The sequence below is a fragment of the Ips typographus genome, linkage group LG1 (assembly GCF_016097725.1).
Source record: "Ips typographus isolate SLU linkage group LG1, UJ_Ityp_2.0, whole genome shotgun sequence".
Lineage (NCBI taxonomy): Eukaryota > Metazoa > Arthropoda > Insecta > Coleoptera > Curculionidae > Ips > Ips typographus.
In genome coordinates, this window is record NC_138422.1 from 922,334 (window position 1) to 947,603 (window position 25,270).

Sequence of the window (25,270 nt, forward strand, 5' to 3'; positions counted from 1 at the left end):
TGAAACACGGAACGTTAAACATTTATTACAACATACAAACACATTTATATAACATATATTATCTCACATTTATATAGAAAATGTAGGAATTATTTAAGAAAATAGGGTCTGTGGTGTATATATTCAAATATAAAAATAATAAGCTCAATACAATAGTAAAAGACAAAAGAAAAAAAACAAATCAGTCAAAACCAACCGCAACACAACATCATCTAGGAACTTAGAACCAAACAAAACAACTTCCCATTCGGCAAACAACAATAATTGGAGCATTTTACAAGTCTTGGACAGATCAAACAAAATTTTGGCACAAACCAAATTCGGTTTCGTTTCGGATAAGTAATATTTGTAAACCAGGGACAAATCGAACAAGTCCCAAACTATAACCTAAAATCTAACATTTTTACAAAAAAATTGTAGCTTAAGACATTAAAAAAAAAACAAAACAAGACAACGCTGTATAAATGCAACAACTGAACAAGAGCTTTTACTCCTTGTAACCGTCAATATTTAAAGCAGCACGTCCGCCTCCTGGGGTTCTGGCTCGTCGCATTGCTGCGTCACAATAATCACTGGCATGTTGAGAATGATTTTCTTAGGCTCGGTCTGAGTCTCGGCCGCTTTCACTTTCGCCTCCAAGTCCAAAAATTGAGCGTTATTCTCAAACTCCGCGTCGCAGTTGAACAGACGCACCAACTTGTAGTAGTCCATCATCAGATCGAATCTCAAACACTTTTTGAGGTACGGCGGAATTTCTTTGGTGGAGTAAGGGAAAGAGACGACCAGAATTTCCACGGTGGACACTGCCTTGTTAGCTTCGATCACGATGTGCTTGTGTACTGCCGGATCTGGCTCGAAAATGTGAGTGCCGCAAATATAGATTATATGCGTTGCTTCGGTTATTTTGGGCACTAGTTGTACTCTAGTTAGAGATTTCAAGGATTTTTCCAGGGATTTTACAATGAGGTAGTGCTTTTCAGGTGTTTGGTTGTACACCATGAACACTTTTTCTTTCGGTTCTTCACTTTCGTCTGTAAAATTTTTTTACAATAATAATTACAAGTTTTATTTGATTATTTCCTTCCTATCAATTTTGACCAATCGCTATCAAGAATTAGTATAACAAATGTAAATTTTAAGTGGAAAAATCACTTGACAACTGTCAATTTAGCTGTCAGCAGTTTTTCCGGAAAAAAAAAACGAAAAAATTTCACACTCCTCACAGCAACATAAAGAATAGTGTTACCCTTTCTAGCTTGAAAGTTATTGTTCTTATTGTTTTAATTAAAATAAAATGTTTATTTAACTCAGAAATAATCTTACCAAATATCCCTGGTGCATCTAATTTTTCCTGTGGAAAAACTGGAATACTTGTTTCTAAGTAGTTTGTTTTAACAAATTACGTTTTTCCGAATTTTTCCGGAAAAATTAAATGCACTAGGGATATTACCTCCGAAAAATTACCTGGAAGTTGACTTCGCCTCGTCCACATGTGAAGCACAAACAACACAAACGGTATCAAAAAACTGGCTCCAACAATCCCAATAACCAAAGGGGGATACTTTCGACCTGAAACAATAAAACAAACCATTGTTAACTTTTTAATATTGTTAATTTAGTCTTATTTTTACTTAACAAGGGTGTTAACAAAACATGCTACTATTGTGACCATCTAATGTTGTTAAATATATTAAGAGATTGTTACTATTGATTTTTCAGAGGATTTTCCTGTAAAATTTTGATAGTGAATTATTTTAAATAAAATCAACGATGAGGAATCTAGTATTTCATTAGAAGTACACTTTTGATTTTATTTTCCATCATACATTTTCCAGACAACTTGCGAGTAAGCCGGAGGTTTTTGAGAGATACTGGAAAATCCATTCACATTCACTGCAGAAATATTCCAAGGTGTATACCGATTATCGGGGGTAATTGCACAAGTGCATAAAAATTACCGATAATTTTGCTTGAAAACTTGTTATCTCTTAACTGCATGAGTTTATTTTCATATTTTTTTGGCGAAAGAGCCCGACACCGAAGGTGGAGGGCTGTTTTAGAAAAAAATATGAAAATGACCGAATGCAGTTTGCAAAGATAACAAGTTTGAACGCAGAATTATCAGGTCATTTTTAAGGCACGAATGTAATTTTGGGGAATATTTCCCGAATAAATAAAATGTTTTGGTTTTGCTGCAACTATAGATTGCTCAATGAAGCTCAATGAGCAAGTTCCAAACCGTTTATTAATTTTTGTAGACATCGCGTTTGACATTTTTTGGTTATAAAAAGTCAAAAAAATGCGCATGGACAACAATTAGTGTACTAGCAATAGGCTCTACAACAATGCAGTCGTTATAGATACGTACAGTGCAATTATCGAAATGCAATTATCACTTTAGAATGCAATTATCGGGGGCAATACCACAAGAGCTCAGATTTAGCCGGATAATTTTTGTGCTTGTCTTAGAACACTTTCTTTTTGGTGTAACTGCACGAGACCTGTTGTAACTAAATCACGAGAGCGCAGCTCGAGTGATTTTACCAAACAGGTCGAGTTTTGTACCATAAAGAAAGTATGAGAAGACAAGCGGAAAAATTATCCTGTTCAAAATCTGAGCTCGAATGGTATTTGATAAGACAATTCCATGAATATAATCAATAGTATAATAAGACTGCGACTGCCTTGCCAGAAATACATTTTTCTGGTTCTTTTGATTTTCTGCAGTAGAACTCTAGCCGAAGCGAGCCATAACCAAAACAATACGAACAAACATCAAAATTGACAGTGCCAGCAAAAATCCCAAGGTGAGACATTGCAACAATAGAAGTGTAGTGAAAATCCGTGGAAACGATGAAATCAACAGCAAAATTTATCCGATTTTTTTATCCGCTAGCAAACTCTCTTCCTTCCTTATTAGCCGATAGCAAACCGTGTTTTGATGACGTATATATGGCATTTTTTGTACATGAGTGGAATTGTCGCTGTCATTCTGGTGAAAATGCACTGCTCATATGGGACATTTAACACATGAGGGAAATATTCGCGGAAATGTGCTTTGGATGTGGTTGATGAAACATCTCCACATTTAAGAATACAGTTGCAAATTGCAAAGTTCCTACAGTCCTACCAACTTTACACTTATTGGCACCAGGAAGTTGTTGGAAGTGTGTGGGTGTATGACATAGACTCTCTAAGTATTTAAAACCAGTCACATCTGTAATCGTTAATCATTTAAGTCATATACAATCTCCCGCAACAGAAGCACAAAATACAGTGAAACAAGAATTTATGGAAAACAGTGAATTTTTTTGGATAATAAGAAGAATAATAGAAAAATATACCTACTCAGTACAAATAAGGTGTAAAGAGTGACAATAGGCACAGACCAATTATTAACAATTTGTGGTATTGTTAATTTGAATTAACAAACAGGTCACAATGGTAAGATTTTCTAAAGACATTGTTCAACCTGTGTTTAAATGTATTGTCAAATAAAGACATTGTTATGTTAACAAGGTGTCACAATAATAAGGCCCTATGTTTACTCCATATGAATTAAGGAGTCGTTCTAAACATTTTTAGTCTCTATGAAGCAAATTTAGGCGTATAGTCCTTTGCCTAAAGAAGTGCCATGACAAATAGCAAAACCGTTCAAATTTTCCAAGATTTTGCCCATAAATGCCTAGTTTAGATTTTTAAGACAGATGTTATTTGATTAGGCAAATGACGGAATCATTATTGAGAAGTATCAATTTGTTATTTTTTACTCAGTTCTAATTTGTTCATGCTTTTTTTCTTCTTTTTGTGCTTATTTACTGCTATTTTTGTATAGTTTAACAAATTTTTAACAGGTTTTCAAGTTTTTAAAAATAAATCAACTAATACCTGCTTTGCCAAAAAAACGCAGGAGTTTTGACGTAATCTTATTGGTTCTGTAATGTCGCACAGTAGGCCCTAAGTGGTAATAATGACTTATGCTATATTTCTAGGCTTCTAAACGACAAAAACATGTTGCAAAATGTATAAGTATCAATTTAACACTTGAAAACACTATAGTAGCTCTAAAATACCTCGCAAAAGCTTACAAAGCAGCCTAGAAGCTTGCCTAGAGCCCTCTAAAAGCCTCCAAATACTCTTCAACTGTCCAAATACCTTCCAAATGCTCCTAAAGTAGTTTAAAAAGGTTTTAAAACACAACAGAAACTCGAAAATATGTCTAAAGACTTCCAAAACAGTCTAGAAGCTTCCAAAAACCTTTAAGAACACTCTAAAGGCTTCCAAATAATCTTTAACTAGTCTAAAAGCTCTCAGAAAATTTCATGACAGTCTAAAAGCTTCTGTATGCTTCTAGAGCAGTTTAACAGTTTCCAAAAGTTTCTAAAACCATCTACAAGGTTTCAAATGCCTTAAAGGCAGTCCAGAACCTTCAAGGCGCTTTAAACCGCCCAAATGCTACTAAACAAGTCTAAAAATGTTTTAAAACACTGAAGAAACTCCAAAATGCTTCTCAAGCAGTATAAAGCTTTACAAATAATCTTCAACTAGTCTAGAAGCTCTTAAAAAATTTCAAGGCAGCCTAAAAGCTTCCGTATGCTTTTAGAAGTTTAAAAGCTCAAAATTCAAAGTAAAATGTCTTAAAAGCAGTCCAGAAACTTCTCAATACTCCTAAAGTAGTCTAAAACGGTTTCAAAACAGTACAGAAACTCCAAACTGCTTCCAAAGCAGTCGAAAGTCTTTCAAAACAGTCTAGAAGCTTCCAAAACCAGTTGAACAGTCATCGAAATGATTACAAATGAATCAACTAGTCTAGAAGCTCCCAGAAGATATCAAAACAATCTAAAAGCTTCCAAAAATTTATTAAACCGTGTAAGACTTTCCAAATGCCTCTAAAACATTCCAAATGCTCCTTAAATAATTCAAGAGGATTTTGAAAAAAAGTTGAACTGAAAAAAAGTAAACAACTTTTTATCTCTGAAAGAGTTTTGTGCTTTTTTGAGGAAAATGTTTTTGCTTTTTTTCACAATTTTAGTGCTTTTTAATCCGGACTCTAGCTGATATTCATTCTCAAGTTGTCATTTACCTAGTCATTGTACTTTCTGCTTGAATCTACAGGGTGTCCCTAAAAGGTCTTTACAACGCTCTGCCGCAGTTAGCTGGGGTCAAAATGAAGCAATTTAGCCATATTTGCCTTAATCCAAAAGTTGATAATTACAGAGCTACAAGCAAAGTTAAAATTTAAAAATCAATTTTTAATCGCAGTTTTTATACCAAACCATTTAATAGTTATTTACATTACTAGTGGGGTATGAGCATTTTTATAGTCACGAGTGGGAGTGTTGCCACGACGAGGTCGTAGACCGAGTTGTGGTGATCACACGAGTACGTTAATTTGCCATACCCCACGGGTGATGTACAACATTTTATCTACGACCATCAGAAGCAGCGTAAAGTAAGAAAAAAATTCATATTTTGTGCAATGTGAACTATTTAGGAACGTCTCGTATATGCTTGCTACGGGTAGTTATTTGTTACCCTTAAATCTTGTCATCTACGCTGTACTGTTTTGGTGTTGTTGCTATGGTGGCCATTTGTTTCCACATATCACTTAAGCGACAATTTAACAGTGTCAGTCACAAATTTTTAAAAGTGCATTTTGTTATGAACATGTCTGAAGAACTTCCGTCAGATATTGAAGAAGCTGCCGCAAACGTGGTATCTGGCTTGTTGCCTGCCAAGTCAAAGGAGAAATATGAAAAAATGTATCAAAGTTATGTTTAAATTCAATAAACAATTACAGCAGAAATTTTCATTTAAAGTTGTTTTATCGCACTAGTGCGATAAAATCGATTATTATCGCACTAGTGCGGTAAAATCGCTCATTACGTAACTCAAAATGAGCTATGTAATGAATGATTACCATGCTAGGAGTAGATAAAATTATGAAATTAGGTATCAGGGGGTTTTTCCGAGATGGGGAATTCATATCTGCCAACGATTTTTCACTTTTGAGTATAAAGGCGTATTTGCCTGTTGTTTCTGCTTAGAAAAGGTATACCTTAGTCATGTAGCTGTGGGCAACCGTTTTCGAGAAAAATGCGTTTGAACTACTAAAACAGTCAGTCAGTAAATCGTTTTATTTTGACCTCAGCTAACTGCGGAAAAGCGTTGTAAAGACCTTGCAGGGACCGTGTATACTAGGCGATTATCAAATGATGGTAGCATGTATGGGGGGCAAATGGTAAATGCCTAAAACACGACATAAACATTAATCACTTACGGATATGTATCTTGGGCGTGACACTTTTAAGGCAAACATCCTCAGCGCACTCATCGCTGATCACGCTAACTTTAAAAAAGTAGTAACCCTCCTCATTGTAGGTTATGTACTCGAAAGTGAGTTCCGGCTGATCTTCGTCCAGATCGAGCATCCGTACGTCCAGCAAAATAGCTCCGTTTGCGCTCTCCCGATACACCTCAGCTTTGTAGTAGGACACATTGTAAGACCACGGTAACGGTTGCACTTTCAGGACGATTCCGTAGTTGCTGGACACGTCCACGCAAGTGAATATTGAGCGGACGGACAGTGGCGTGGAGTTTACTAATTTCACACAAAAACAGGGATTTTAACCAGTTTTTTTTAAATAAAAAGCACTTACAGAAGCTCACTAAAGGTGGAAAACTGAACAGCACCTTTTTGTAGAGTATATCAGTGTTGAGTTCCGCCTTGAGCTCCAACGTGTAACTGCTGGATGTGTTGTACTGATTTGGGTTAAAACAGAGATCAAACGCTTCAGGGATTGGTAAAGGGGCCTGGGGGACCACTGAGTACACCTTACAAACAGCCGCTTCCGGTTTGTCTTCGGGCGTCAATTTTAAATATGCCCCTAAAATGGGTATTTGTTCAAGTGTGTCACATGTTTGTCAGGTTCTTATAAAAATTATACAGGTGTGGTAAATCCAAAAGCGACCATAGGAAAACCGTGTAACGGACAGAGAAACGTACATTATTGCATGCGCGGGACTAAGACAGAAAACGAAAAAATATCAAGTAGGCCATATTTTTAGCGCGCTGTTGCCAAACGTCGTAAGTAAGTTTGTCGAGGGTATTGAATACTTACGGCGTTTGGCAACAGCGCGCTAAAAATATGGCCTACTTGATATTTTTTTTTGTTTTCTGTTTTTCTCCCGCGCATGCAATTACCTACGTTTCTCTGTCCGTTACACGGTTTTCCTATGGTTGCTTTTGGATTTACCACACCTGTATAATTTAAGTTGTATTCTACAGGGTGTCCTTTGTAACCTATGAAGTCAGAATATCCATCTTTTTTTGTTTGGTAAACCATTAAGAACCAAAGAAGATACAAGGGGGTTTCCAAATTGTCATATTTGTAAAAACACCCTGTAGCTCGGAAACTGAGCTGTGAGAGGTACAACACAGATACTCACATATTATAATTTAGGTTTAAATAATATTTTAAAATTCGACTAATATGAGACCTACTTCAGTGTAAGGAATTTGCAAATATTTAAAAAAAAAGTTGAAAAAGAAATTTTGACAGAAACAACTCTATGGCCGCATTCATTTCCAAGCTCTGAGGAGCCAGCAGAGCGTTTTTGGCGTCAGAATGACGTAATTTGACAGTTGGTTAAATTATGCTTTTACTAAATTACGTCATCGTGACGTCAAAAACGCCCTGCTCGCTCCATGGAGCTTGAAAACGAGTGAGGTCTATAAAACAGGAAAAAAACAAAATCACTATCAAATAATTCATTATTTTAACTAAACAGCCTAGTTCTGACAATAAACTAGTAACTAAATATTCTGGATAGACAAATTAAAACACAAAAACTGGCATGAAATAATATTTTTTTGTGACAACCAACTTACTTCTCCACTTTATGTTACTGAACGACACATTCAGCAAATAGGCATTGTCTGTATCAACAGAGGCAGTCAGTCTAATGGCGCCCAAATGGGAGTTAAGCTTTTCGCTGCCCTCGAAACTGACCTGTTTGCAGTCTTTAACAGTTGAGGCTTTCGTCTGGACCCTGGCATCACCCAGAGTGTTTAAAAAAAACTGAAAATTTATTTTTCAAAGCGTGTCCGATGAAAAGTCCACTGAAACTAACCTGGCTGGTGCACGTCTCTTTCCCGTTAACCTGCAAAAATAGGCCTACAATCAGACATAGTAAAACATTCTCCATAAGGGCGGCAGCTGTGTGTAAACCGCCCCAATTTATGCGCATTTTCTTTTCGGTTCGATCCTGGCCGATAAAATCAATTTGGCACAAACGCGTTTTAAATGCATTTGATATCAATTTAGGATTAGCTTTATCAATTGAAACTTTAAGCAATAAATACTCAGTAAATAAAAGACCCCGGCAAAATGTAAACAATACAATCAAATCTGAAATCACTGTTGACGTTGACATTTAAATGACAGAAACCAACTAACCAAAATATACTCCGAGTAGGGTTTTCTCTTTCTAACATATATGATGATAAAGACACAACATCAAATTTGATTATTTCTTTAATTGAATATGAATTATTTCCACTACTTGCAAAAACCAAACAAAAATATGGATTTTCTGGGAGCATTTACGAATATTCTACCGGTAGATACCTGTTTAACCTAGAGCGTTCGAAATATACATATACCGAATTATATGTACCCGGTTTATGATTTATGAATCGAGAAGTTCCGTCGGTAAATTAAGAAAAAAGTGACTTTTGACAGGTTTTCCCTTAAAATTTAGAATCATAACCTCAAAAATTAGTTTATGGTTGACGGTTTGGCGGTTTGTTCCACAGTTTAGCAAGCTTATGAGAGTGACCTGTTAAATTAAAATGGATATTGGAATATGTTCTGTTTGCGAGATGGAGGGAGAGTATGCCGATATTATAAAACATTTCAACAATGAACATCTGGATGCCAGATCTCAAAGACATAGGATTACCAATCGCGTTCTAAAATTCATTCAACCCTAATGAACCAGATCCTTAAAAGTTACACCGATTGTGGTAAACGGTGGAATTAGCAGGTATAATTTTCGTAAATGCCTACTAAAAAAAGTATATCAGTCAGAACCATGAAGATATAAAGCTATTCGTTGAGTGTGGAAACTCTTAATCAAAATGCAAACTTGAAATCGTTAACTTTCACCTTTTCAATTTAACTTCTGGTTGGTTATATAAATTGACAGCTTCTCTTCAATTTGGCTTATCTCTAGATAGTGACAGTCGTCGATAAACTACACGGAAAACGTTAAAAACCCGCCCGCAGACATCCGGATCGCAACTGTAACAACAAGAAAATCCATTATTATATTGTTCGTAATCGTTTTTATCTGATTGGAAATATTTCTTACCAAGCTCTCTATTATTGAAATGTATATTTCATTGCCGACACGCGTTGCACACTTAATTTATTTCAATACAAGACAGTATACAGGGTGAGTGTGGTTGGAAATTTTAACTTTAGTGAGCTTGATGGTGTCAAAAATAAATTTGTACGTTGTAGGTACGTTCCAGTATTTGATTTGATGTAAAGAAAAACACCGATAGATTTTTTAATAGAAACAGTTACACCCTGTATGTTTACCACGTACACGCCCACACGTTACCGAAATACCCGCAGCGATTGATCGATATCTCAAAACTGTAACATTGAGAATTAATTAATCATTCTCTCATACCCCTGACACTTCCTACAAAAATAAATGCGCGCCTCTGATTCCATTGTTTGTGTCAGGTCAATTAAAGAAAAACGACAACAATATATATCAGGGATTTTAGAGAATGTTTTATATTTGTAATAATTACTCAATTTACGCATAAATAACAACTTGGATGTAGTTTAAATTTGTACTTCTGGGCGGTGCAATGTTTGTACGCCTTGTTGTCAAGAAAAAAACAAACAGAAGGAGCAGTCTGGAAATTATACATTTTCCTAAAGGTTGTAAACTTACCACGTAATTAATGAATTTAAGGGAAAATGGGGGTTTTGCCGAGGGTGAAGCTGCTGCATACATTCTTAACTGATTTGAGTTAAAAATAGCAGAAAGTCAACAAAAGAGAGACTGGTGGACTTAAGTGTTGTAATCATAATTTTTTGTTGATATTTAAATACTACACAACGCTTGAAAATTAATGAAAAAAACTACACTAGTAAAGACAACGCCCTGCAAAACAACTTTAAATATTGCCAAATAGTACCAACAAATCATTAACTTACAATGAAAAAACCAATAATTATGAATGCAACACTTTACTCGACAACTGTCACATCCGTTATTTGTCAACGATGACACTACAAATTAAAGGTTTTATATTTTTGACCAGTTTTTATGGTAATAGATGAAGAGTAACCTAAATGGCCACTGTTAGTGATTCAATACACTAAATTGTTATTTAAATATTTGGTGTCCACGAAATCAATAAGGAAATGAGTTATTCACCCTCGACTGAGAAGTCGCTGGTCACATTCTAAGTTCTGTTACATTTTTCTTAACTCATACTCTAATTAGCATATACATATCTACCGATTCGAGTCGATATATTAAAAAAAGTAAGAGTAGGTGGTACGAGTGGGGTACAAACAGTCTACCAACTCTCTAAACCGCGCTTTACTTTAACACTTACTCAGTCACATTTTCGCACTCGTTTGCGGTTGACAATGCGGTTAACCGTCGTTTAGACTGGGCGCGCATTTTCGGTCGTACGCGCTCGTACCTCGGTAGGAAAAAGTCGCCGTTTTTTCGGTTGTTTACTTGCTCACTTTTGGTACTGTCGCCCCCGTTTCGGCTTGATACAGTTTTGGGTAAGTCAGGCAACGTGTTTTCATAACTTTGTACATATTAGGAATCGGGGGAACGGTAGAAATAAATTATTAGTTCCCACGCTCTATTTATTTGTGTTCATTCATCATTTTGTACACATTTTATTCAAATTCTGCTTATTTCAGGATGAATTAACACTGTTGATGATAATAAATAATTTGTTCAGTTACTTAATTATTTGAACTAATTAAATAACACGTTTAGTTTAAACGGGATTACTGATGACAGAATACCAAATTTGTGTCATTTAAAATATTAAGTAAATTCAGGCAAATGTAACCCAGTATTACAAAATTGTAGTTAGGAAATTTAAAATATGCACATTATCAGCTAAAATGCTAAAGAATTTGCATTCCAGAAATGACAATAATATTGGTTACTGTAATTCAAAATATTTTTTTTCACATTATATGAAATACTTAAAACTATCCATAGGAAATCACCGGTAACAAAGCAATGCCTTCGACAAGGATGGAGAAAAACTTTGTAAATGTGTGTGTGTGATTGGTCAAAAAAAGCACCTTTCAGCTTGGTGCTATAACTGCTCTTGACCAATCACAAAACAGGTGATTTACGCAAATAATGCACATTTGGACTTCGTTTTCACGCTCCATAGAGCAAGGAGAGCATTTTTTACGTCACAATGACGTAATTTGACAAGGTTGCTCAAATTACAGTTTTGCTAAATCCTACGTCATTGTGACGTCAAAAACGCTCTGCTCGCTCTAATGAATCTCTCCTATTCTTACCGTTGTTTTCTTATGCTGAATGACTGGTTGCATAATTGTGAGTCCAAACTAACCTTTCGTTTAATTAAATACGATAAACCATTTTTTATTTGTCGAATTGTGGTATTTAGTCACTAAAAAGGCGACCAGAAATTTGATAGTTATCACGTGTTGATTAGATTAATTTTTTTTAGTATGATCATGTGACAAAGGTAAATTTATTGACACCTAAAGTGTATCCCAGCAGGCAGTGACATAATAATTGTCGTTCCTTGTCTATTAGTTGTGAACTGATCGAGACGGAATTTTGACGTCATTAACGTATGTTCTTAACCGCCGTCCTCTATACTAGAAAGCCTAATATGTCACTTTTAATGGCGGCGTTAGCGGTTTTTGTTTTATACACAAACGTATGCAGATGCAGTAAAAAATATGTTTTTTTTAAATTGTTTCGTGCAGTTGATTGCAACTTGTGAGTGAAAAACCAAAAAAAGGTTCATTCCTGATCCAGATATGTGTAGACAGAGCTTTTTTATACACAATCAAGTCCAGCTTAAACAAGTTGGTTAGAACATTTGTCTTGGAAAGTACAACACACAGCAAACTAGTTTAAACACTGTTCAATACAAGACAATCTGTAAATCCTTGAAACTAGGTAAGCAAAACTGGTAAATGGTTCTTATGTTATTACCAAGAACATTCATTCAAAACTATTTTTGTTGCTGCCACAATGAGGGATGCTTTAAAATGTAACTCACATACCTGTGCATGTAACAAGTACCTAATAAGTTTACTGTACTAGAAAGCACTTTTACCTACCATTGAGTGTGTTGGAGTAAAATCATCCCACTTCAAAGTTGAAGAACTTTTGAGTTAGATCCGGTTTTTTGTAAAGTAAAAAACTGACACGGTTGGGCTTTTTCCTGAATTGCTGTTACAATGTGGCTTGAAAAACTTATGAACAAAAATAACTTACGCAAATAACCTCAAGTTTTGATTTTAAACCGTAAAAATTCATCTAATCCTCAAAAAACTCAATTTCCACAATACAAACAAACGCCACTATTTCCGCCATATTGAAATTTTTGACAAGCACCTTCTAAGCTTTCTAGTATAGTAGGCGGTGTACCAATCGTTAAAATTCGGCGTTGGCGCTGTCCGCAATTGACGTTTGTTGACAGTTTCTTCAAACTTTTCCCGTTATAACTTAAATTTATCGATTATAGGTTATTATTTGGTGTGAATTGTATTTGGGTTTTTCAATTTTTTGATATTTTCGGTAACCGAAAATGTCTAAACAGAAGAGCGAACAGTGGCTGATTTTGCGGCTGATAGATGTGTCAAGTGACATACAGAGAATTGCTACTTACCTTACTTTGCAGGTTTACCATCAAGAACATAACACACACAGTCCAAAATCACTACCAACACCAGCCTGCACGATCCAAATTAAGTAATTTTCCGAGTAATTAACGACACTGATTTATATTTTCCCCTCTCGTTCACATTTTGCTTTTTTCCAGCTTAACCTCACTCTTGTGTGTGTCTTGTCAAATCGGTAAACAACTGTCAAGTGTCAATGTCAATTGTCAACCAATATGTTTCTATCCTTTGCTAACATTAAAAACACACTGATGCCATGTTGCCGAATGCTATCGTAAAAAAGGTATTGATATTGATAGACAAAACAATTTTCTTGCACTATAAAATACGGCGCAACTTTACATGTCAAACATTCGCGTAAATCTCAGCACAGTGGGTAGTTTGTGATTGGTCAAAAAAAGACTGACAGATGTCAGTAAATGTCGTTTTAACGTTAAAAATGAATGATATTTTGTTGTATATAAAGAAAAAGAAACAAACATTTGTCACCAACACACCATATACAGTCTATCGGGTCCGTACGAGTTTTGGCAACTATATCTGGTCATTTTCTAACCAACCAACGACTAAATTCGGGTCCGCTGTTGCTTCTAATAAAACCGTTTCGTAACGGCCAAGTAACTCATCAATAAGCAGTTACTTTATTCTAAAACGAGTTAATGGAAGTATAAACGAATATTTTAGTGGTATTAGCGGCGGCTTGAGCAAATATATTTTAGCAACTTTCGCAATTCGGTTTAAAATAGGTAAACAACGGTCGTGGCGTAAAGGACCCTTAAAACGCAAGAATAATTAAAGAGGAATTTTTAATGTGGTTTTTTTTTGTAGGTACATGTACAAAAAATTTAAATTTCATAAATACTTATATCGGATTGATGCGGAAAAAAGACAAAAATGTATCCATTTTTAACAAATTTCAGTATAATTTTACTCTACTACAATTTTTATAAAATTGAAAATTCTGTGCATAGTTGCGTTTTACAAAATTGAATTGTACTACTTTTTAGTGAACGCAACCAAAAATTAGGTTAGGTTGACGTTATTCTAAGATCCTCTTTTTTGCACATGAAATAAGTTTCGACGTTGCCAAATAGTTATCTAGTTCTTGTAACGTCATACATTATCCATATATTCCTCTGTATGACGTATCAGCATCAGCGGAATCAATCGATAAACAATTCGTCCTTTGATATTATACTTTTATATAAGTCTGTGGACAAATAAATGGACCGTGGGAACCCAGTAAGGCAAAGTAGACAATAGCGCAAACAATTAGAATTTTCCTTGTATGAATTAAAAGTTGAAAAGCGACCGTTAATCAGCGATACCCTTTGCACAATATGACATTCGCCCGGCAAGGAATTACAATCACTAATTGCCCATTAATAATTATTTATTCGACATCTAATCGGATTAATCGACTTTTTTGCAAACTAATTAAAACAACACTCAATGAGTTGTAATTTGTTAAGTTTCTAGAATCATGAACTGACTCAAACGATGGCCCTGCTCAATTTCTCCACCCCGTACTTGGCGACGCCCAATCCTCTGACGAATTTCTACCAACCGCCACCGCAGCAACCCCCCGCCCACCAGTTACCGCCCTACCGCACCGCCTACTCGTATCCGCCGCCCCAGAAGCCGTTCCTCGACGAGGATTACGGCAACAACCCTCCGAGACCGAATAATGTTCAGCAGCAGCCACAAGTGCCGTATCAAACGCCTTTGACAGGTCATCAGCAACAGCAACCGACGTTCACGCGAGTGACGGACGAAGGCAGCAAAACGAAAGTGCACGCGGTCATTGATTACGATTACGAAGACGAGGACGAGGCCCCCGGGCCCCCCGTTACCCCTATACAGGGACCGATTTTCATTAAGAACGGTTCAGTGCCGGTAGTGCCCCTCTATTCGCATCCAGTGTTGAATAACGGCAGTTTCGTTCAGATACCGGTAAGTTTGCACCCATTTACTCTATATACTCCATTTAAGAATGATATTCAGCATTCAGCTACGACAGCCTATTTGACAAATGACACTAATGGCATATGAATGACAGAACTGTCAAATGGCCCTGTTCAAACAATAAACCAACTGTAATATTCATTACGTTTCCTTAATCGTATAATATTGATATTATGCATTCTTAAACAGAATTTGTTTGCAGATGACACCAATTTTTAAAGACATACTACTGTCTTCATCGTGTCCATGTTAGTTATTGACATTTGACACCTAACAAAGCGCAATTCGGTCAAATTGATATAGAAATTGAGTTTAAAAATGATTAAAACAGTCACGTGACCCTGATGAATACAATTTTAAATTTAAACATGAAAATGTTGCGGAACGTCAATTTAAAGTCGAAAATAAACTTAAAACAGTCAAAGTTGAAATGTCGGCAGGATAAAAAAATTGTTTAAAAAAATATTCAATACGTAACCTTAAAAAAATTGAATTTGCAACTGTCAAAGATCAATGATATTTAATAATATGCAGCGGGTGTTTTTAGGCAAATCACGTACGAGTAAAAACACGTGACCACTCTGACTCAGGTTAGGTTAGGTCAGCTAGTTACTTTTAGGCGAAAAGTTCTTGTGTCACATTACATTTAAAATAACCCGAAATGATCTGATTTGACTTAGAATCCTGTAAAAGGTTAATCTGGCTCTAAAAATTGCCCTAATTATACTAAAAGTACGAAAATTAAGAGAAGAGTGACATTTGTCACTTATAAGCGTTTTGAAGCTTATTACGACGTTCGGTACACAAATGTCTAGTGCTCTAGGCTTGTTTGGTATCCGTTCTTGCCAAGCTACTTTTAAGGTGTTGGACAAAGACAGACACACATTCAGAGGGCTCCGATTGAATTACCGAATCCAACTTTTGTAAATTGACATTGACACTTGCACCTCATTTTAAAGGAAATTTCACGTAGTTTCAAGAATCATTGTGGCAAATTGCTGAGAGCAGAGCCAATTAACAGACAAGACAAGTTTCAAGAAATGACAGACAAAATGGCGTCCCACACCGCCATTTTGAATTTTCTGTCAAAATATTGACTTGTACCTCATTTTAAAGGAAATTTCACGTAGTTTCAAGAAATGACAGACAAAATGGTTTTCCAGGCCGCCATTTTGAATTTTCTGTCAAAATATTGACTTACACCTCATTGTAAAAGAAATTTCACGTAGTTTCAAGAAATGACAGACAAAATGGCGTCCCACACCGCCATTTTGAATTTTCTGCCAAAATATTGACTTGCACCTCATTTTAAAGGAAATTTCACGTAGTTTCAAGAAATGACAGACAAAATGGCGTCCCACACCGCCATTTTGAATTTTCTGTCAAAATATTGACTTGCACCTCATTTTAAAGGAAATTTCACGTAGTTTCAAGAAATGACACACAAAATGGCTTTCCAGGCCGCCATTTTGAATTTTCTGTGAAAATATTGACTTGCACCTCATTTTAAAGGAAATTTCACGTAGTTTCAAGAAATGACAGACAAAATGACGTCCCACACCGCCATTTTGAATTTTCTGCCAAAATTTTGACTTGCACCTCATTTTAAAGGAAATTTCACGTAGTTTCAAGAAATGACAGACAAAATGGCTTTCCAGGCCGCCATTTTGAATTTTCTGCGAAAATATTGACTTGTACCTCATTTTAAAGGAAATTTCACGTAGTTTCAATAAATGACAGACAAAATGGTTTTCCAGGCCGCCATTTTGAATTTTCTGTCAAAATATTGACTGACACCTCATTTTAAAGGAAATTTCACGTAGTATCAAGAAATGACAGACAAAATGGCGTCCCACACCGCCATTTTGAATTTTCTGTCAAAATATTGACTTGTACCTCATTTTAAAGGAAATTTCACGTAGTTTCAAGAAATGACAGACAAAATGGCGTCCCACACCACCATTTTGAATTTTTTGTATGTTCTGTATGTGTGTCTCTTCTTACCATAATCAATGAATTTGCGAATACATTTTCTCATTTTACCCTTCATTCGGGCATAATTACTACTTTGGTGTACATTTTTTCGATACAGACAATATCAGGTATCGATTAGGGCCTTAAGGATGGCCGTTATCGACAAAGTGTAACGGGGGAGCGTTACACATTCTTGAAAAGAGACAAAGAAAACGGCGGAATAGGCCAGCGGCCGAAGGCCGATCGCAATTAAAAGTGAAAGGAGCACGCGAGAGTATCTGGTAAAATCGATTTTTTTCCAATAAGGTGGTTTAATATAGCGTACACAGTGGCGTGCTCTTTCGTGTTGAGACCAGTCACTCACATCACAATCGTCCCCCATATATTCTCAAGTTTGTTGATATCAAAATGGGGCCATGACTTTGCTGTTCCATTTTTGAATACTGTGTCAATTGAAAAAGAAAAAACATTGAGCTGTCAAATGTCAATGCGACTGACACATGTCACTTACAACGCTTTCTTCCATCTTTATCTAGAGCATTGGTTTACAACGGTTCTTCCCCATATTTTCTCAAGTTTGTTGATATCAAAATGGGGCCATGACTTTGCTGTTCCATTTTTGAATACTGTGTCAATTGAAAAAGAAAAAACATTGAGCTGTCAAATGTCAATGCGACTGACACATGTCACTTACAACGCTTTTTTCCATCTTTATCTAGAGCATTGGTTTGCAACGGTTTTTTCACGTAAGATGCAGTGTATTACTGTTGGAAAGCGTTTTTAATGCAAATTTTCGTTAAAAATCTCGTAGGCGCCACAGCAATTAAAATGATACGTCTGGGTACAGGCATTTTATGCAGATGATTTCGGTTTTGCAATAAATAAAAATACACTGACCTACCGAACTTAAAATTAAAATTGCAACACTGCAGCGACATCTTTTATTGATTGAAACAAGTAAACTGTTTTAACCGGAAGGAATTGATTGTTCAGTAATAGTAATTATTATTGTTCCAGGGTCGTCTTAACAGAAAACTGCAACCGGTTTTTATTTTCTCACCTTAATTTTGCAAGTAAAACTTTCCTTATTTGGTGTTTTCAGGTCTTGCGACTATAAATTTTTTTGAAAAACACTTTTTATAGTAATTTGTTCTAGCTAATGTTATTCGATCACCTCCATTTGTCAAGTGAACATGTAGGAAGCTGTTATTAACATTAACAAACGATAAATCAACATTGTTAACGACTATATCTTGATTTCTTTCCTGACACTTGAAAACTTGTACAGTGTCGGACTCAAAAACACTTCTCTTCTTCTTTACGCTTTACAGGCATGTTTTAATTAGATTTATCCTTCGTTCAAAAAAAAATTAACATTCAATTAAGCGTGTTTTCTCACTCTGTTGCACATTTTTTCCAGCCACTTAACCACACAAAGTGTTGGTATTGCGTGTGCATTTTGTATTTTTATCTTCAGAGCTAAAAAACAATCGTTTCGTAATGTGTTGGCACGTGATCGGCATTGTGTAACACCGACTCAATGTCAATCGACGGAATGTGTAACATCCTGACTAATCCAATTTATTCGATAATGTAAAAATGTTAGTAAAGGTCGCGGCTTTGAAAGGGAATCGAGGAAGTGCGGATTACAATATGAAAATGTTTGGTTTGTCAGCGATTTATTAAGAACTGCTTTGACTCATTCGTGGTTTTTGAGGTTTGTGATAAAGAACCGGAACCGGACAGTTATCCATACCCGATATTTTGATATCCATCGCTTTTTACTTTTTATTTTTCTGTATACTGTGATGGTAAATCCTGTCTTCCAACATACTACGAACACTCTTGTATTTTACATGTGGAAGAAGCAATAAATGTTAATTTAAATTGTTCTACATAATATCGTATTTAAAAATTTTAAACCTAACCTAACCTAACTTAGTTTAAGGTTCTTTTGTATAAATATGCCCTTTGCCATTGAAACCATAAAAATTTGCCAAAATAGCACTTTTGACAAAAATTGACTTTTTGAAAAATCGTAGCTCTTTTAATTAAATTCGCAGGAAATTCGTTCCTACGCCACTCGAAAAAGCATAAAAAATACTACAAAATAGGTTAAAAATGGCCTCTCTAGCTCCTCAGGTTACAGAGATATTGAATTTCAAAGAGTACCTAAAAAACCTCTCTAGTACCATTCTTTCAATTTTTTTTGAAAAAAAAAAAAAGTTTTTTTTTTGTGCTTATTTCATTTAATTTAAGGTCCTTTTGTATAAATATGTCCTTTGCTGTGCATTGGAACCCTTACAGAGCAAAATAAAAATTTTTAAAAATTGCACTTTTGACAAAAATTGAATTTTTTGACTTTTTGAAAAATTGTACCTCCTTTATTTACATTCGCAGGAAATTCGTTCCTACGCCATTCGAAAAAGCATAAAAAATACGATATTATTGCCGTAGGTTTTTCCCCGTTTTTAATCATCCGTTAAATTTTCTATCCCACACAGATCGTGCCAGTTTTTTGCTGGTTGATGGGATTTACCAGCGGATAATCGGTATTTAACGCGAATTTTTAAGGTTACCATAGAAAGAACATTAAGGATCCTTGTACGTTACCCTCAGTTCATTGATCGCGCAACAAGTGACAGATAGTTTTGAAGATGACAGTTCGGTTTGACGTTCCAAGAGAGATGGGTACAAATATCGAGTATGGTAAGTCTAAATCTAAATCAAGTCACTTAGCAAATAGAAATAGAAGTAGGTATGTACTTAAAGCAGTCACTTCAAAAAAGGGGTGCTTTCCGTAACACTGCTAACCTCCAGTTCATTGATCGCTATAAAACACAGTTGACACTTGACAGCTTGATTCGATGACGTAAATAGAGATGGGCGCGGTTCTCGATCGCATTTTACTAATAAATTATCGTACCGAGCCTATGCAGATAATAACAGTAATCGTGAAATTTCATTTCCTCTAAATCTGGCCGTAGACTTTTTCGGTTACTAACCGCTTTAGCCTCGACACACCCACAAAACGTGTTTTATTGTTATTTTAAAGTGTATCGTGCGTTGTCGATGCAGTAAATTTCCTGGATGGCTGCCCCGAAGAGTTCAATAACAAATACTACGTAATTGATTGAACCATTTTGTTCTTGCCGCTTTCCGCACGATTGACTTTTCTTGACCGCGACCAAAACGTTTATAAATCCTTTACGATCGTTTAACAAACCAGCATCGGCCTCGTGCTATATTTTATTTTAAAAAAACTGACTTATTATTTAATACCAGTTACGCTGTTTTTCAGATTTTTGTGTTTTAAAAACCATTATTATCCACAAACAAGTTTCCAGCATGTTTTATGAAGTTAATCGTAATCTGCGCTCTACCTTAAACTTGGTTTTAAAACCCCAACAAATCATCTGTCATTCTGTCAAAATATACGTGAGAAAACCCGAACAACAATTCTTAACCTAACTTTTTTGACAGTGACAGTGTAAATTTGACACTGTTGACAGAATATTCAAACACGTTCCGTATTTGAATTTATTTATTACTCCGGTGTTATCACAATATCCATTGTCTCAACGGTGACACTAATGTCACCGTTGGACGTCAAATGACATTAAGCTGGCAATGTGGAAACCCTATGAACGCATTAAAGTCACTATTTTTATTTTTAAAAATTAAGAATATACATTCTTGTTTGTTTGTCAAATAATCACGTATAAATATCACACAATCTGTCTAGTGAACAAAGTTATTATTTATTATTGACGTGTAAATAAATATTTTTTTTTACATGGCATTACTTGATTTGCCCAACCCTGTAATGTAAGGTCAACGAGCAAACTTAAGCTGCAGTTTACAATCACTTCAAAGTCTAATTTGTTGTGAAATTGCAACCAGAAATTTGGATATCATTGTTTGTGCACCAAAATTTCAAAATTTACGGTTTTTATTGATATTTTAAGGCTGTAGGATAAAATAGGTTTTAATAAGTTAATAAATAAAGAGTTAAAAAAAGGTCACCTTACAATACAAAAAAATAATCAGCTGTGAGCTGTATCTGTATTTCGGGTGGATCGTTGCGTGTGGCAGCCATTGATTCATTTGGCTGACTGTAGGTGGCGCGTCTATTTGTTTACTTTGTTATGAGTTTTTAAGTTTTTAGCGGATGTGGTTATAATTTATAATAATAATTGTCGTGGTGTGATATGTATGTAACAGAACTTGGTTTAACCGGGTTTTTGGGACCTTGTTTATTAAACCAGTGTGTTTTTAAACGGGTTGTTTTATGTCAAGAAACAACTCACCTTAAAACGGACATATTTTGTACGTGTCTTCAGAAAGCAGTGATTTCTTGCCATGACAGTAAAGTTGTGGTTGTCCACATGTAAATTACAACACCTGAACGTAGTTTGTGATAAAAAAAGCACTCATTGTGTTGGGAATTACACAAACACGGCACTATAGTAGACTATAGCTAGCAATAACTGTCGATGTCAAATTTGCTGTGTAAGTTGACAGATGACAGTTATTTAAGACATTGATTTCGAGTCTGACGTACTAGAAGCGATAGTCCATTCAGTAATATTTTAAATTAATAAATGTTGTATACTATTTCCTACGTACTAATTGAGCGATGACCGGCCACAATATAACCATTTACATTATTAGTTATTACTTCATTGAATTAGCGGCGTTTTCCACATTCAACAACTATTTCTGGGCTATTTTATTATCGTGCCGTTTAATTAAAAATTATACGAGGGACCTTTTTCCTGATTGTTTATACAATTGATACGCGTTTGGTCGTGTAATTGTTAATTGAATTTAACTAGCCGTTGTTTGTACTAAAATTATTCGCCTCTGGCCTTAATGGGACTGATCAAGCGATACAATTTTGCTACCAGGGATAGTTGATATAAACTATAGTTGTCACTTGTTTGATGATTTGGGTCAAAAATACCTACCTGATACTTTTAAATAAGTCCATGTAATCGCACCAAACTATAATTAGCCGACAATTTGCGTAATACTTTCGCGTCTCGTTTCTTTTACGATTAGTCAGAGAGGATTTCCAACATTTCAATTTTGAACAGGAAGATTGCGAACCGGCGACCTTCGAATGGTTAACGCGACCGGTCAGTACCAATCCCACGGGTACCACATCCATACACACTTTTAGAAGAATTCGGGCGCCTGCCACTCGAATAAGACGGAAAACCTCGTTTTCAGATAATCAGTCGACATTCCCCTTAATTGGTCGAGATCGGGTAATTAAAAATTAATATTTTTTTGTCCGCCTAACTGGTATTTGAATCGGATTAGATGGGCGTTGGGTGGTGCTGAAAAACGAGCGAAATTTCGTCATTTTCACGTTAACGTTTGGTGAGGTGCGTTCGCCAAAAATGCTGGATCAAAATTGGTTAACATTTCTTACGGTAAGTGCGTCTCATTGTTTAAAACCATTACACGTACATAACAGAACCCCATTTTGATAATAACGAGTGTTCAATAATTGTTATGGCCGTTGATAAGTTCGTATATGGTTTGAAATGACAGCTGTCATATAATAATTGTTTGCAACGTTATCTAAGACATACGCTTTTTGCGACAATTGCCATCCATAGGCGACCTGACCATAACAATTATTGAACACCCGTTACTTATAACACCACATGAATTGCTGCAATTTATTCAAAAATCTAATTTGAATCAGTTTTGTGATCCACGTTTCAGCACAGTGTGGATAGTTTGTGTGATTGGTCAAATCACACATATGGACATTATTAGTCTAAGTTGAAAAAACTGTGACAATTTTGAGAAAAAAAAATTGTGGCAACACCGCACTTGATAGGGTTTTAACGTCCTGTTGGTTTTTGCTGTTACCTCCGGTTTTTCCGAATTTTCGTGTCGTTTAATTAATGTTTTCCGCGAATTTTCACATCCGGAACACTCTATGTACGTCTTGTTTAGTGACGCACCATTAACACACAACACCAATTGTCAGAATGACATTAATACTTGATAATTAAAAAAAACATTAACACCTACAAATGTGCTATCAAAAATTATTCCCTATGCACGCAATAAAATGCAAATCAATTTTACCTCTACATGTAGGGAACATTCCCTATTGTTCCTCCATCTTAATTAAATAGGAGGCCATGAAGATACAAAATTTGACATTTGATCTAAAGCTATTTCAATAGAATCCGCCGCCGGATGGAGCCACTTTATTTTTCGAAAAATCACATGACCCTATGATTACAAAATTATACATAGGCCACGTGACCTTTGGATCACATCGCGTTTAGATCCGAAAGAAAACGACTAACTACTAACTGTCATTGTTGTTGTCACTATGGCATCTATTTTGAATTTAAAATTCCAATATCCTTCAAGTTAATTTGCGCTGTCCGAATTTACAACAAAAAGGTAATCAAAAGTAAAGTTAAAGTTGCATTTTTGTGTTGTTCCTGAGTTTTGTGAGTTAAATGGGGGAAGCCGGACTGTCTAGTGCCAGATTGTGTGAACCAAGATCAACTTCTAGCAGGTGTAAGTTTTCTTACTTATCTAAAGCTTAGAAAAACCTAGTTTTTAAACTCATGGAAATATTTATCAAGTGCGTATTATTGTTTTACTTTAATGTTGATAAATAATTCATTTAAAATAGCATCACAAATAGCAATATATCCGGCTTGGCAAAACATATCTGGTGTGCTATGCAAAACGCCCTCTCGCGGATAAATTATCATAATAACTATGTTCAGTCTGTCAAAATGTGTATCAAAATCTAGATTTATAATGTTACTATGACCATTACTGATGTGAAAAATAAAGCTGGATTCATAGTTCTAATTCCGCAAGAAGTAAGCGGCATATGGTAAGAAGTAGCCTTCCGCAAATATATTTCAATTTATAGTTCGACGCTTTGACGTTAGTAAACTGACAGACTACAGATTATTTGACAGTTTATTTTTTTGTTTACAATATAAATTTGGTTAGAATTTTTTATTTCTATTCTATTTATTGAATGTTTGCTGAATTTTGTCGATGACTATTCTATCATAGTAGCTGCAAGTAAGCCAAGTGAAAACCAGAAAAGATCGGATGCTTGACAAATGACAATTCGAACAACGAACAAGGTAAGAGGTGAAAATAATTAATTTCTTGCTGCTTACTGCTTGCAGCAAGAAATATTTCTCAAACTATGAATGAAAGTGTTACAAGTATATTGTTTATTTTTAATTCGGCTTACTGCTTACTTCTTGCGGATTTCAAACTATGAATTCAGCTTTAATCCCTTCCATAAATTTGACATATTTGACGTACTTGACTGACGTGTGTAATTTAATTATCAATGAACTTAATGTCGTTGTAACTAGATAAGACATTTCGCTTCACGTGTCACGTACTTAATAGCGGTTTGGTCACGCACTAAAATGTCACGACGCAACTATGACGGCCTTAACAAAGACATAAACCTCCACAGATGAGGCAATAAAGCATACAAGTTGATGCGTGCCTGCGATGTGTAATAATTATGATCGTCCGTGAATGGGCTAATTTAAGATCGTTTTACTCGGATCTACAGATTATTATGATTATTATTAGCGATATGCATCTATAACTTTCGCTTTTTTTCGCATAATATACCGTGTGCGATGATGTGGTGATCCCACAAAGTCGTGGGGCGACTTTTACTTTTTGTCGTTTACATAATTGTGTGGTCTTACATTATATATGTTGTATGCGAGGGGGCTCCGAACATCTTATTTGTTATTATTTATTTGTCGCGCCAACAATAGATTTTTCTGACAGTCACCTTCGTCATATTTTTGGTAGGTGTTTGTGTTTTTTTTTTTTTTTCGGTGTGGTTTTGTTGTGGTTACGATGCCCTTGTCCACACCAATTTATCATTTGAGGCGTCGATTGGCTGTCGCCTTAAACCGCTTCATGTCTCCCAAGACAGATAATAAATCAAGGCAGGTGATTTTTTAATACATTAAAATTTCACCTAGAACGCCATCAGGTACCGTACGATTTTGTAACTGTATCAAAAAGTGGATCACCCAATGAATACAGATGAGATATAAACAAATATTTCACTTATGTTTTTTTTTTAGGTGCGGTTTCTATTAGATCAATATTATAGATAGTAAACCAGTATCTGTCTGATGTTAAAAAGTAAACATTTATGACTGAAACTGTTCGGAAACTGATTTGGGCCATCTACATGGATGGGATAAGTATTGCTTTGTACCGATATACAATTTAACATGCAAATGGTCCAAACCCTTATACGATGGGGTACAAGTATACAGGTGTGGTAAATCTAAAACCGACCATAGGAAAACCGTGTAACTGACAGA

The 25,270-nt window shown here is 35.5% G+C and overlaps 2 protein-coding genes across 6 annotated transcripts in view; one reads left to right on the plus strand and one right to left on the minus strand.

Annotated features, from left to right (window-relative positions):
- LOC145740187 (uncharacterized) lies at positions 1 to 21,274 on the minus strand. Of its 3 annotated transcripts, none has more exons than XM_081995677.1 (7): positions 21,206 to 21,274; positions 8,134 to 8,163; positions 7,892 to 8,081; positions 6,660 to 6,887; positions 6,281 to 6,601; positions 1,465 to 1,569; positions 1 to 1,031 (listed from the first exon to the last, which is right to left on the minus strand). In XM_081995677.1, exons 1-7 carry the CDS (start codon positions 21,257 to 21,259, stop codon positions 511 to 513), a joined length of 1,449 nt encoding a protein of 482 aa, XP_081851803.1. In that variant the 5' UTR covers positions 21,260 to 21,274; the 3' UTR covers positions 1 to 510. The 3 variants fall into 3 exon arrangements, with proteins under 3 accessions (XP_081851803.1, XP_081851878.1, XP_081851720.1); XM_081995752.1 differs by lacking the exon at positions 21,206 to 21,274 and adding an exon at positions 12,944 to 12,979; XM_081995594.1 differs by lacking the exon at positions 21,206 to 21,274 and having other exon boundaries at positions 8,134 to 8,414.
- Positions 8,704 to 25,270, plus strand: part of spz3 (Spaetzle domain-containing protein 3) — a 26,386-nt gene continuing 9,819 nt past the window's right edge. The window contains exons 1-2 of one of the 3 annotated variants that reach the window (XM_081995952.1): positions 8,704 to 9,048; positions 14,429 to 14,909. In XM_081995952.1, coding sequence (XP_081852078.1) covers positions 14,457 to 14,909 — 453 coding nt within the window. In that variant the 5' untranslated portion in view covers positions 8,704 to 9,048; positions 14,429 to 14,456. Of the gene's footprint in view, positions 9,049 to 10,652; positions 10,827 to 14,428; positions 14,910 to 25,270 lie in introns of those variants that run through there. The other 2 variants (XM_081995887.1, XM_081996035.1) reach the window with 2 other exon arrangements.

Excerpts from the sequence above, each read along its gene's own strand:
- LOC145740187 (XM_081995594.1), bottom strand. The coding sequence starts at position 8,250 with ATGCGCATAAATTGGGGCGGTTTACACACAGCTGCCGCCCTTATGGAG. Across the intron at positions 6,602-6,659 it reads TCCACCTTTAGTGAGCTTCT|TAAACTCCACGCCACTGTCC; the intron begins GTAAGTGCTTTT and ends GTGTGAAATTAG. Across the intron at positions 1,032-1,464 it reads GAGGCGAAGTCAACTTCCAG|ACGAAAGTGAAGAACCGAAA; the intron begins GTAATTTTTCGG and ends AAAATTTTACAG.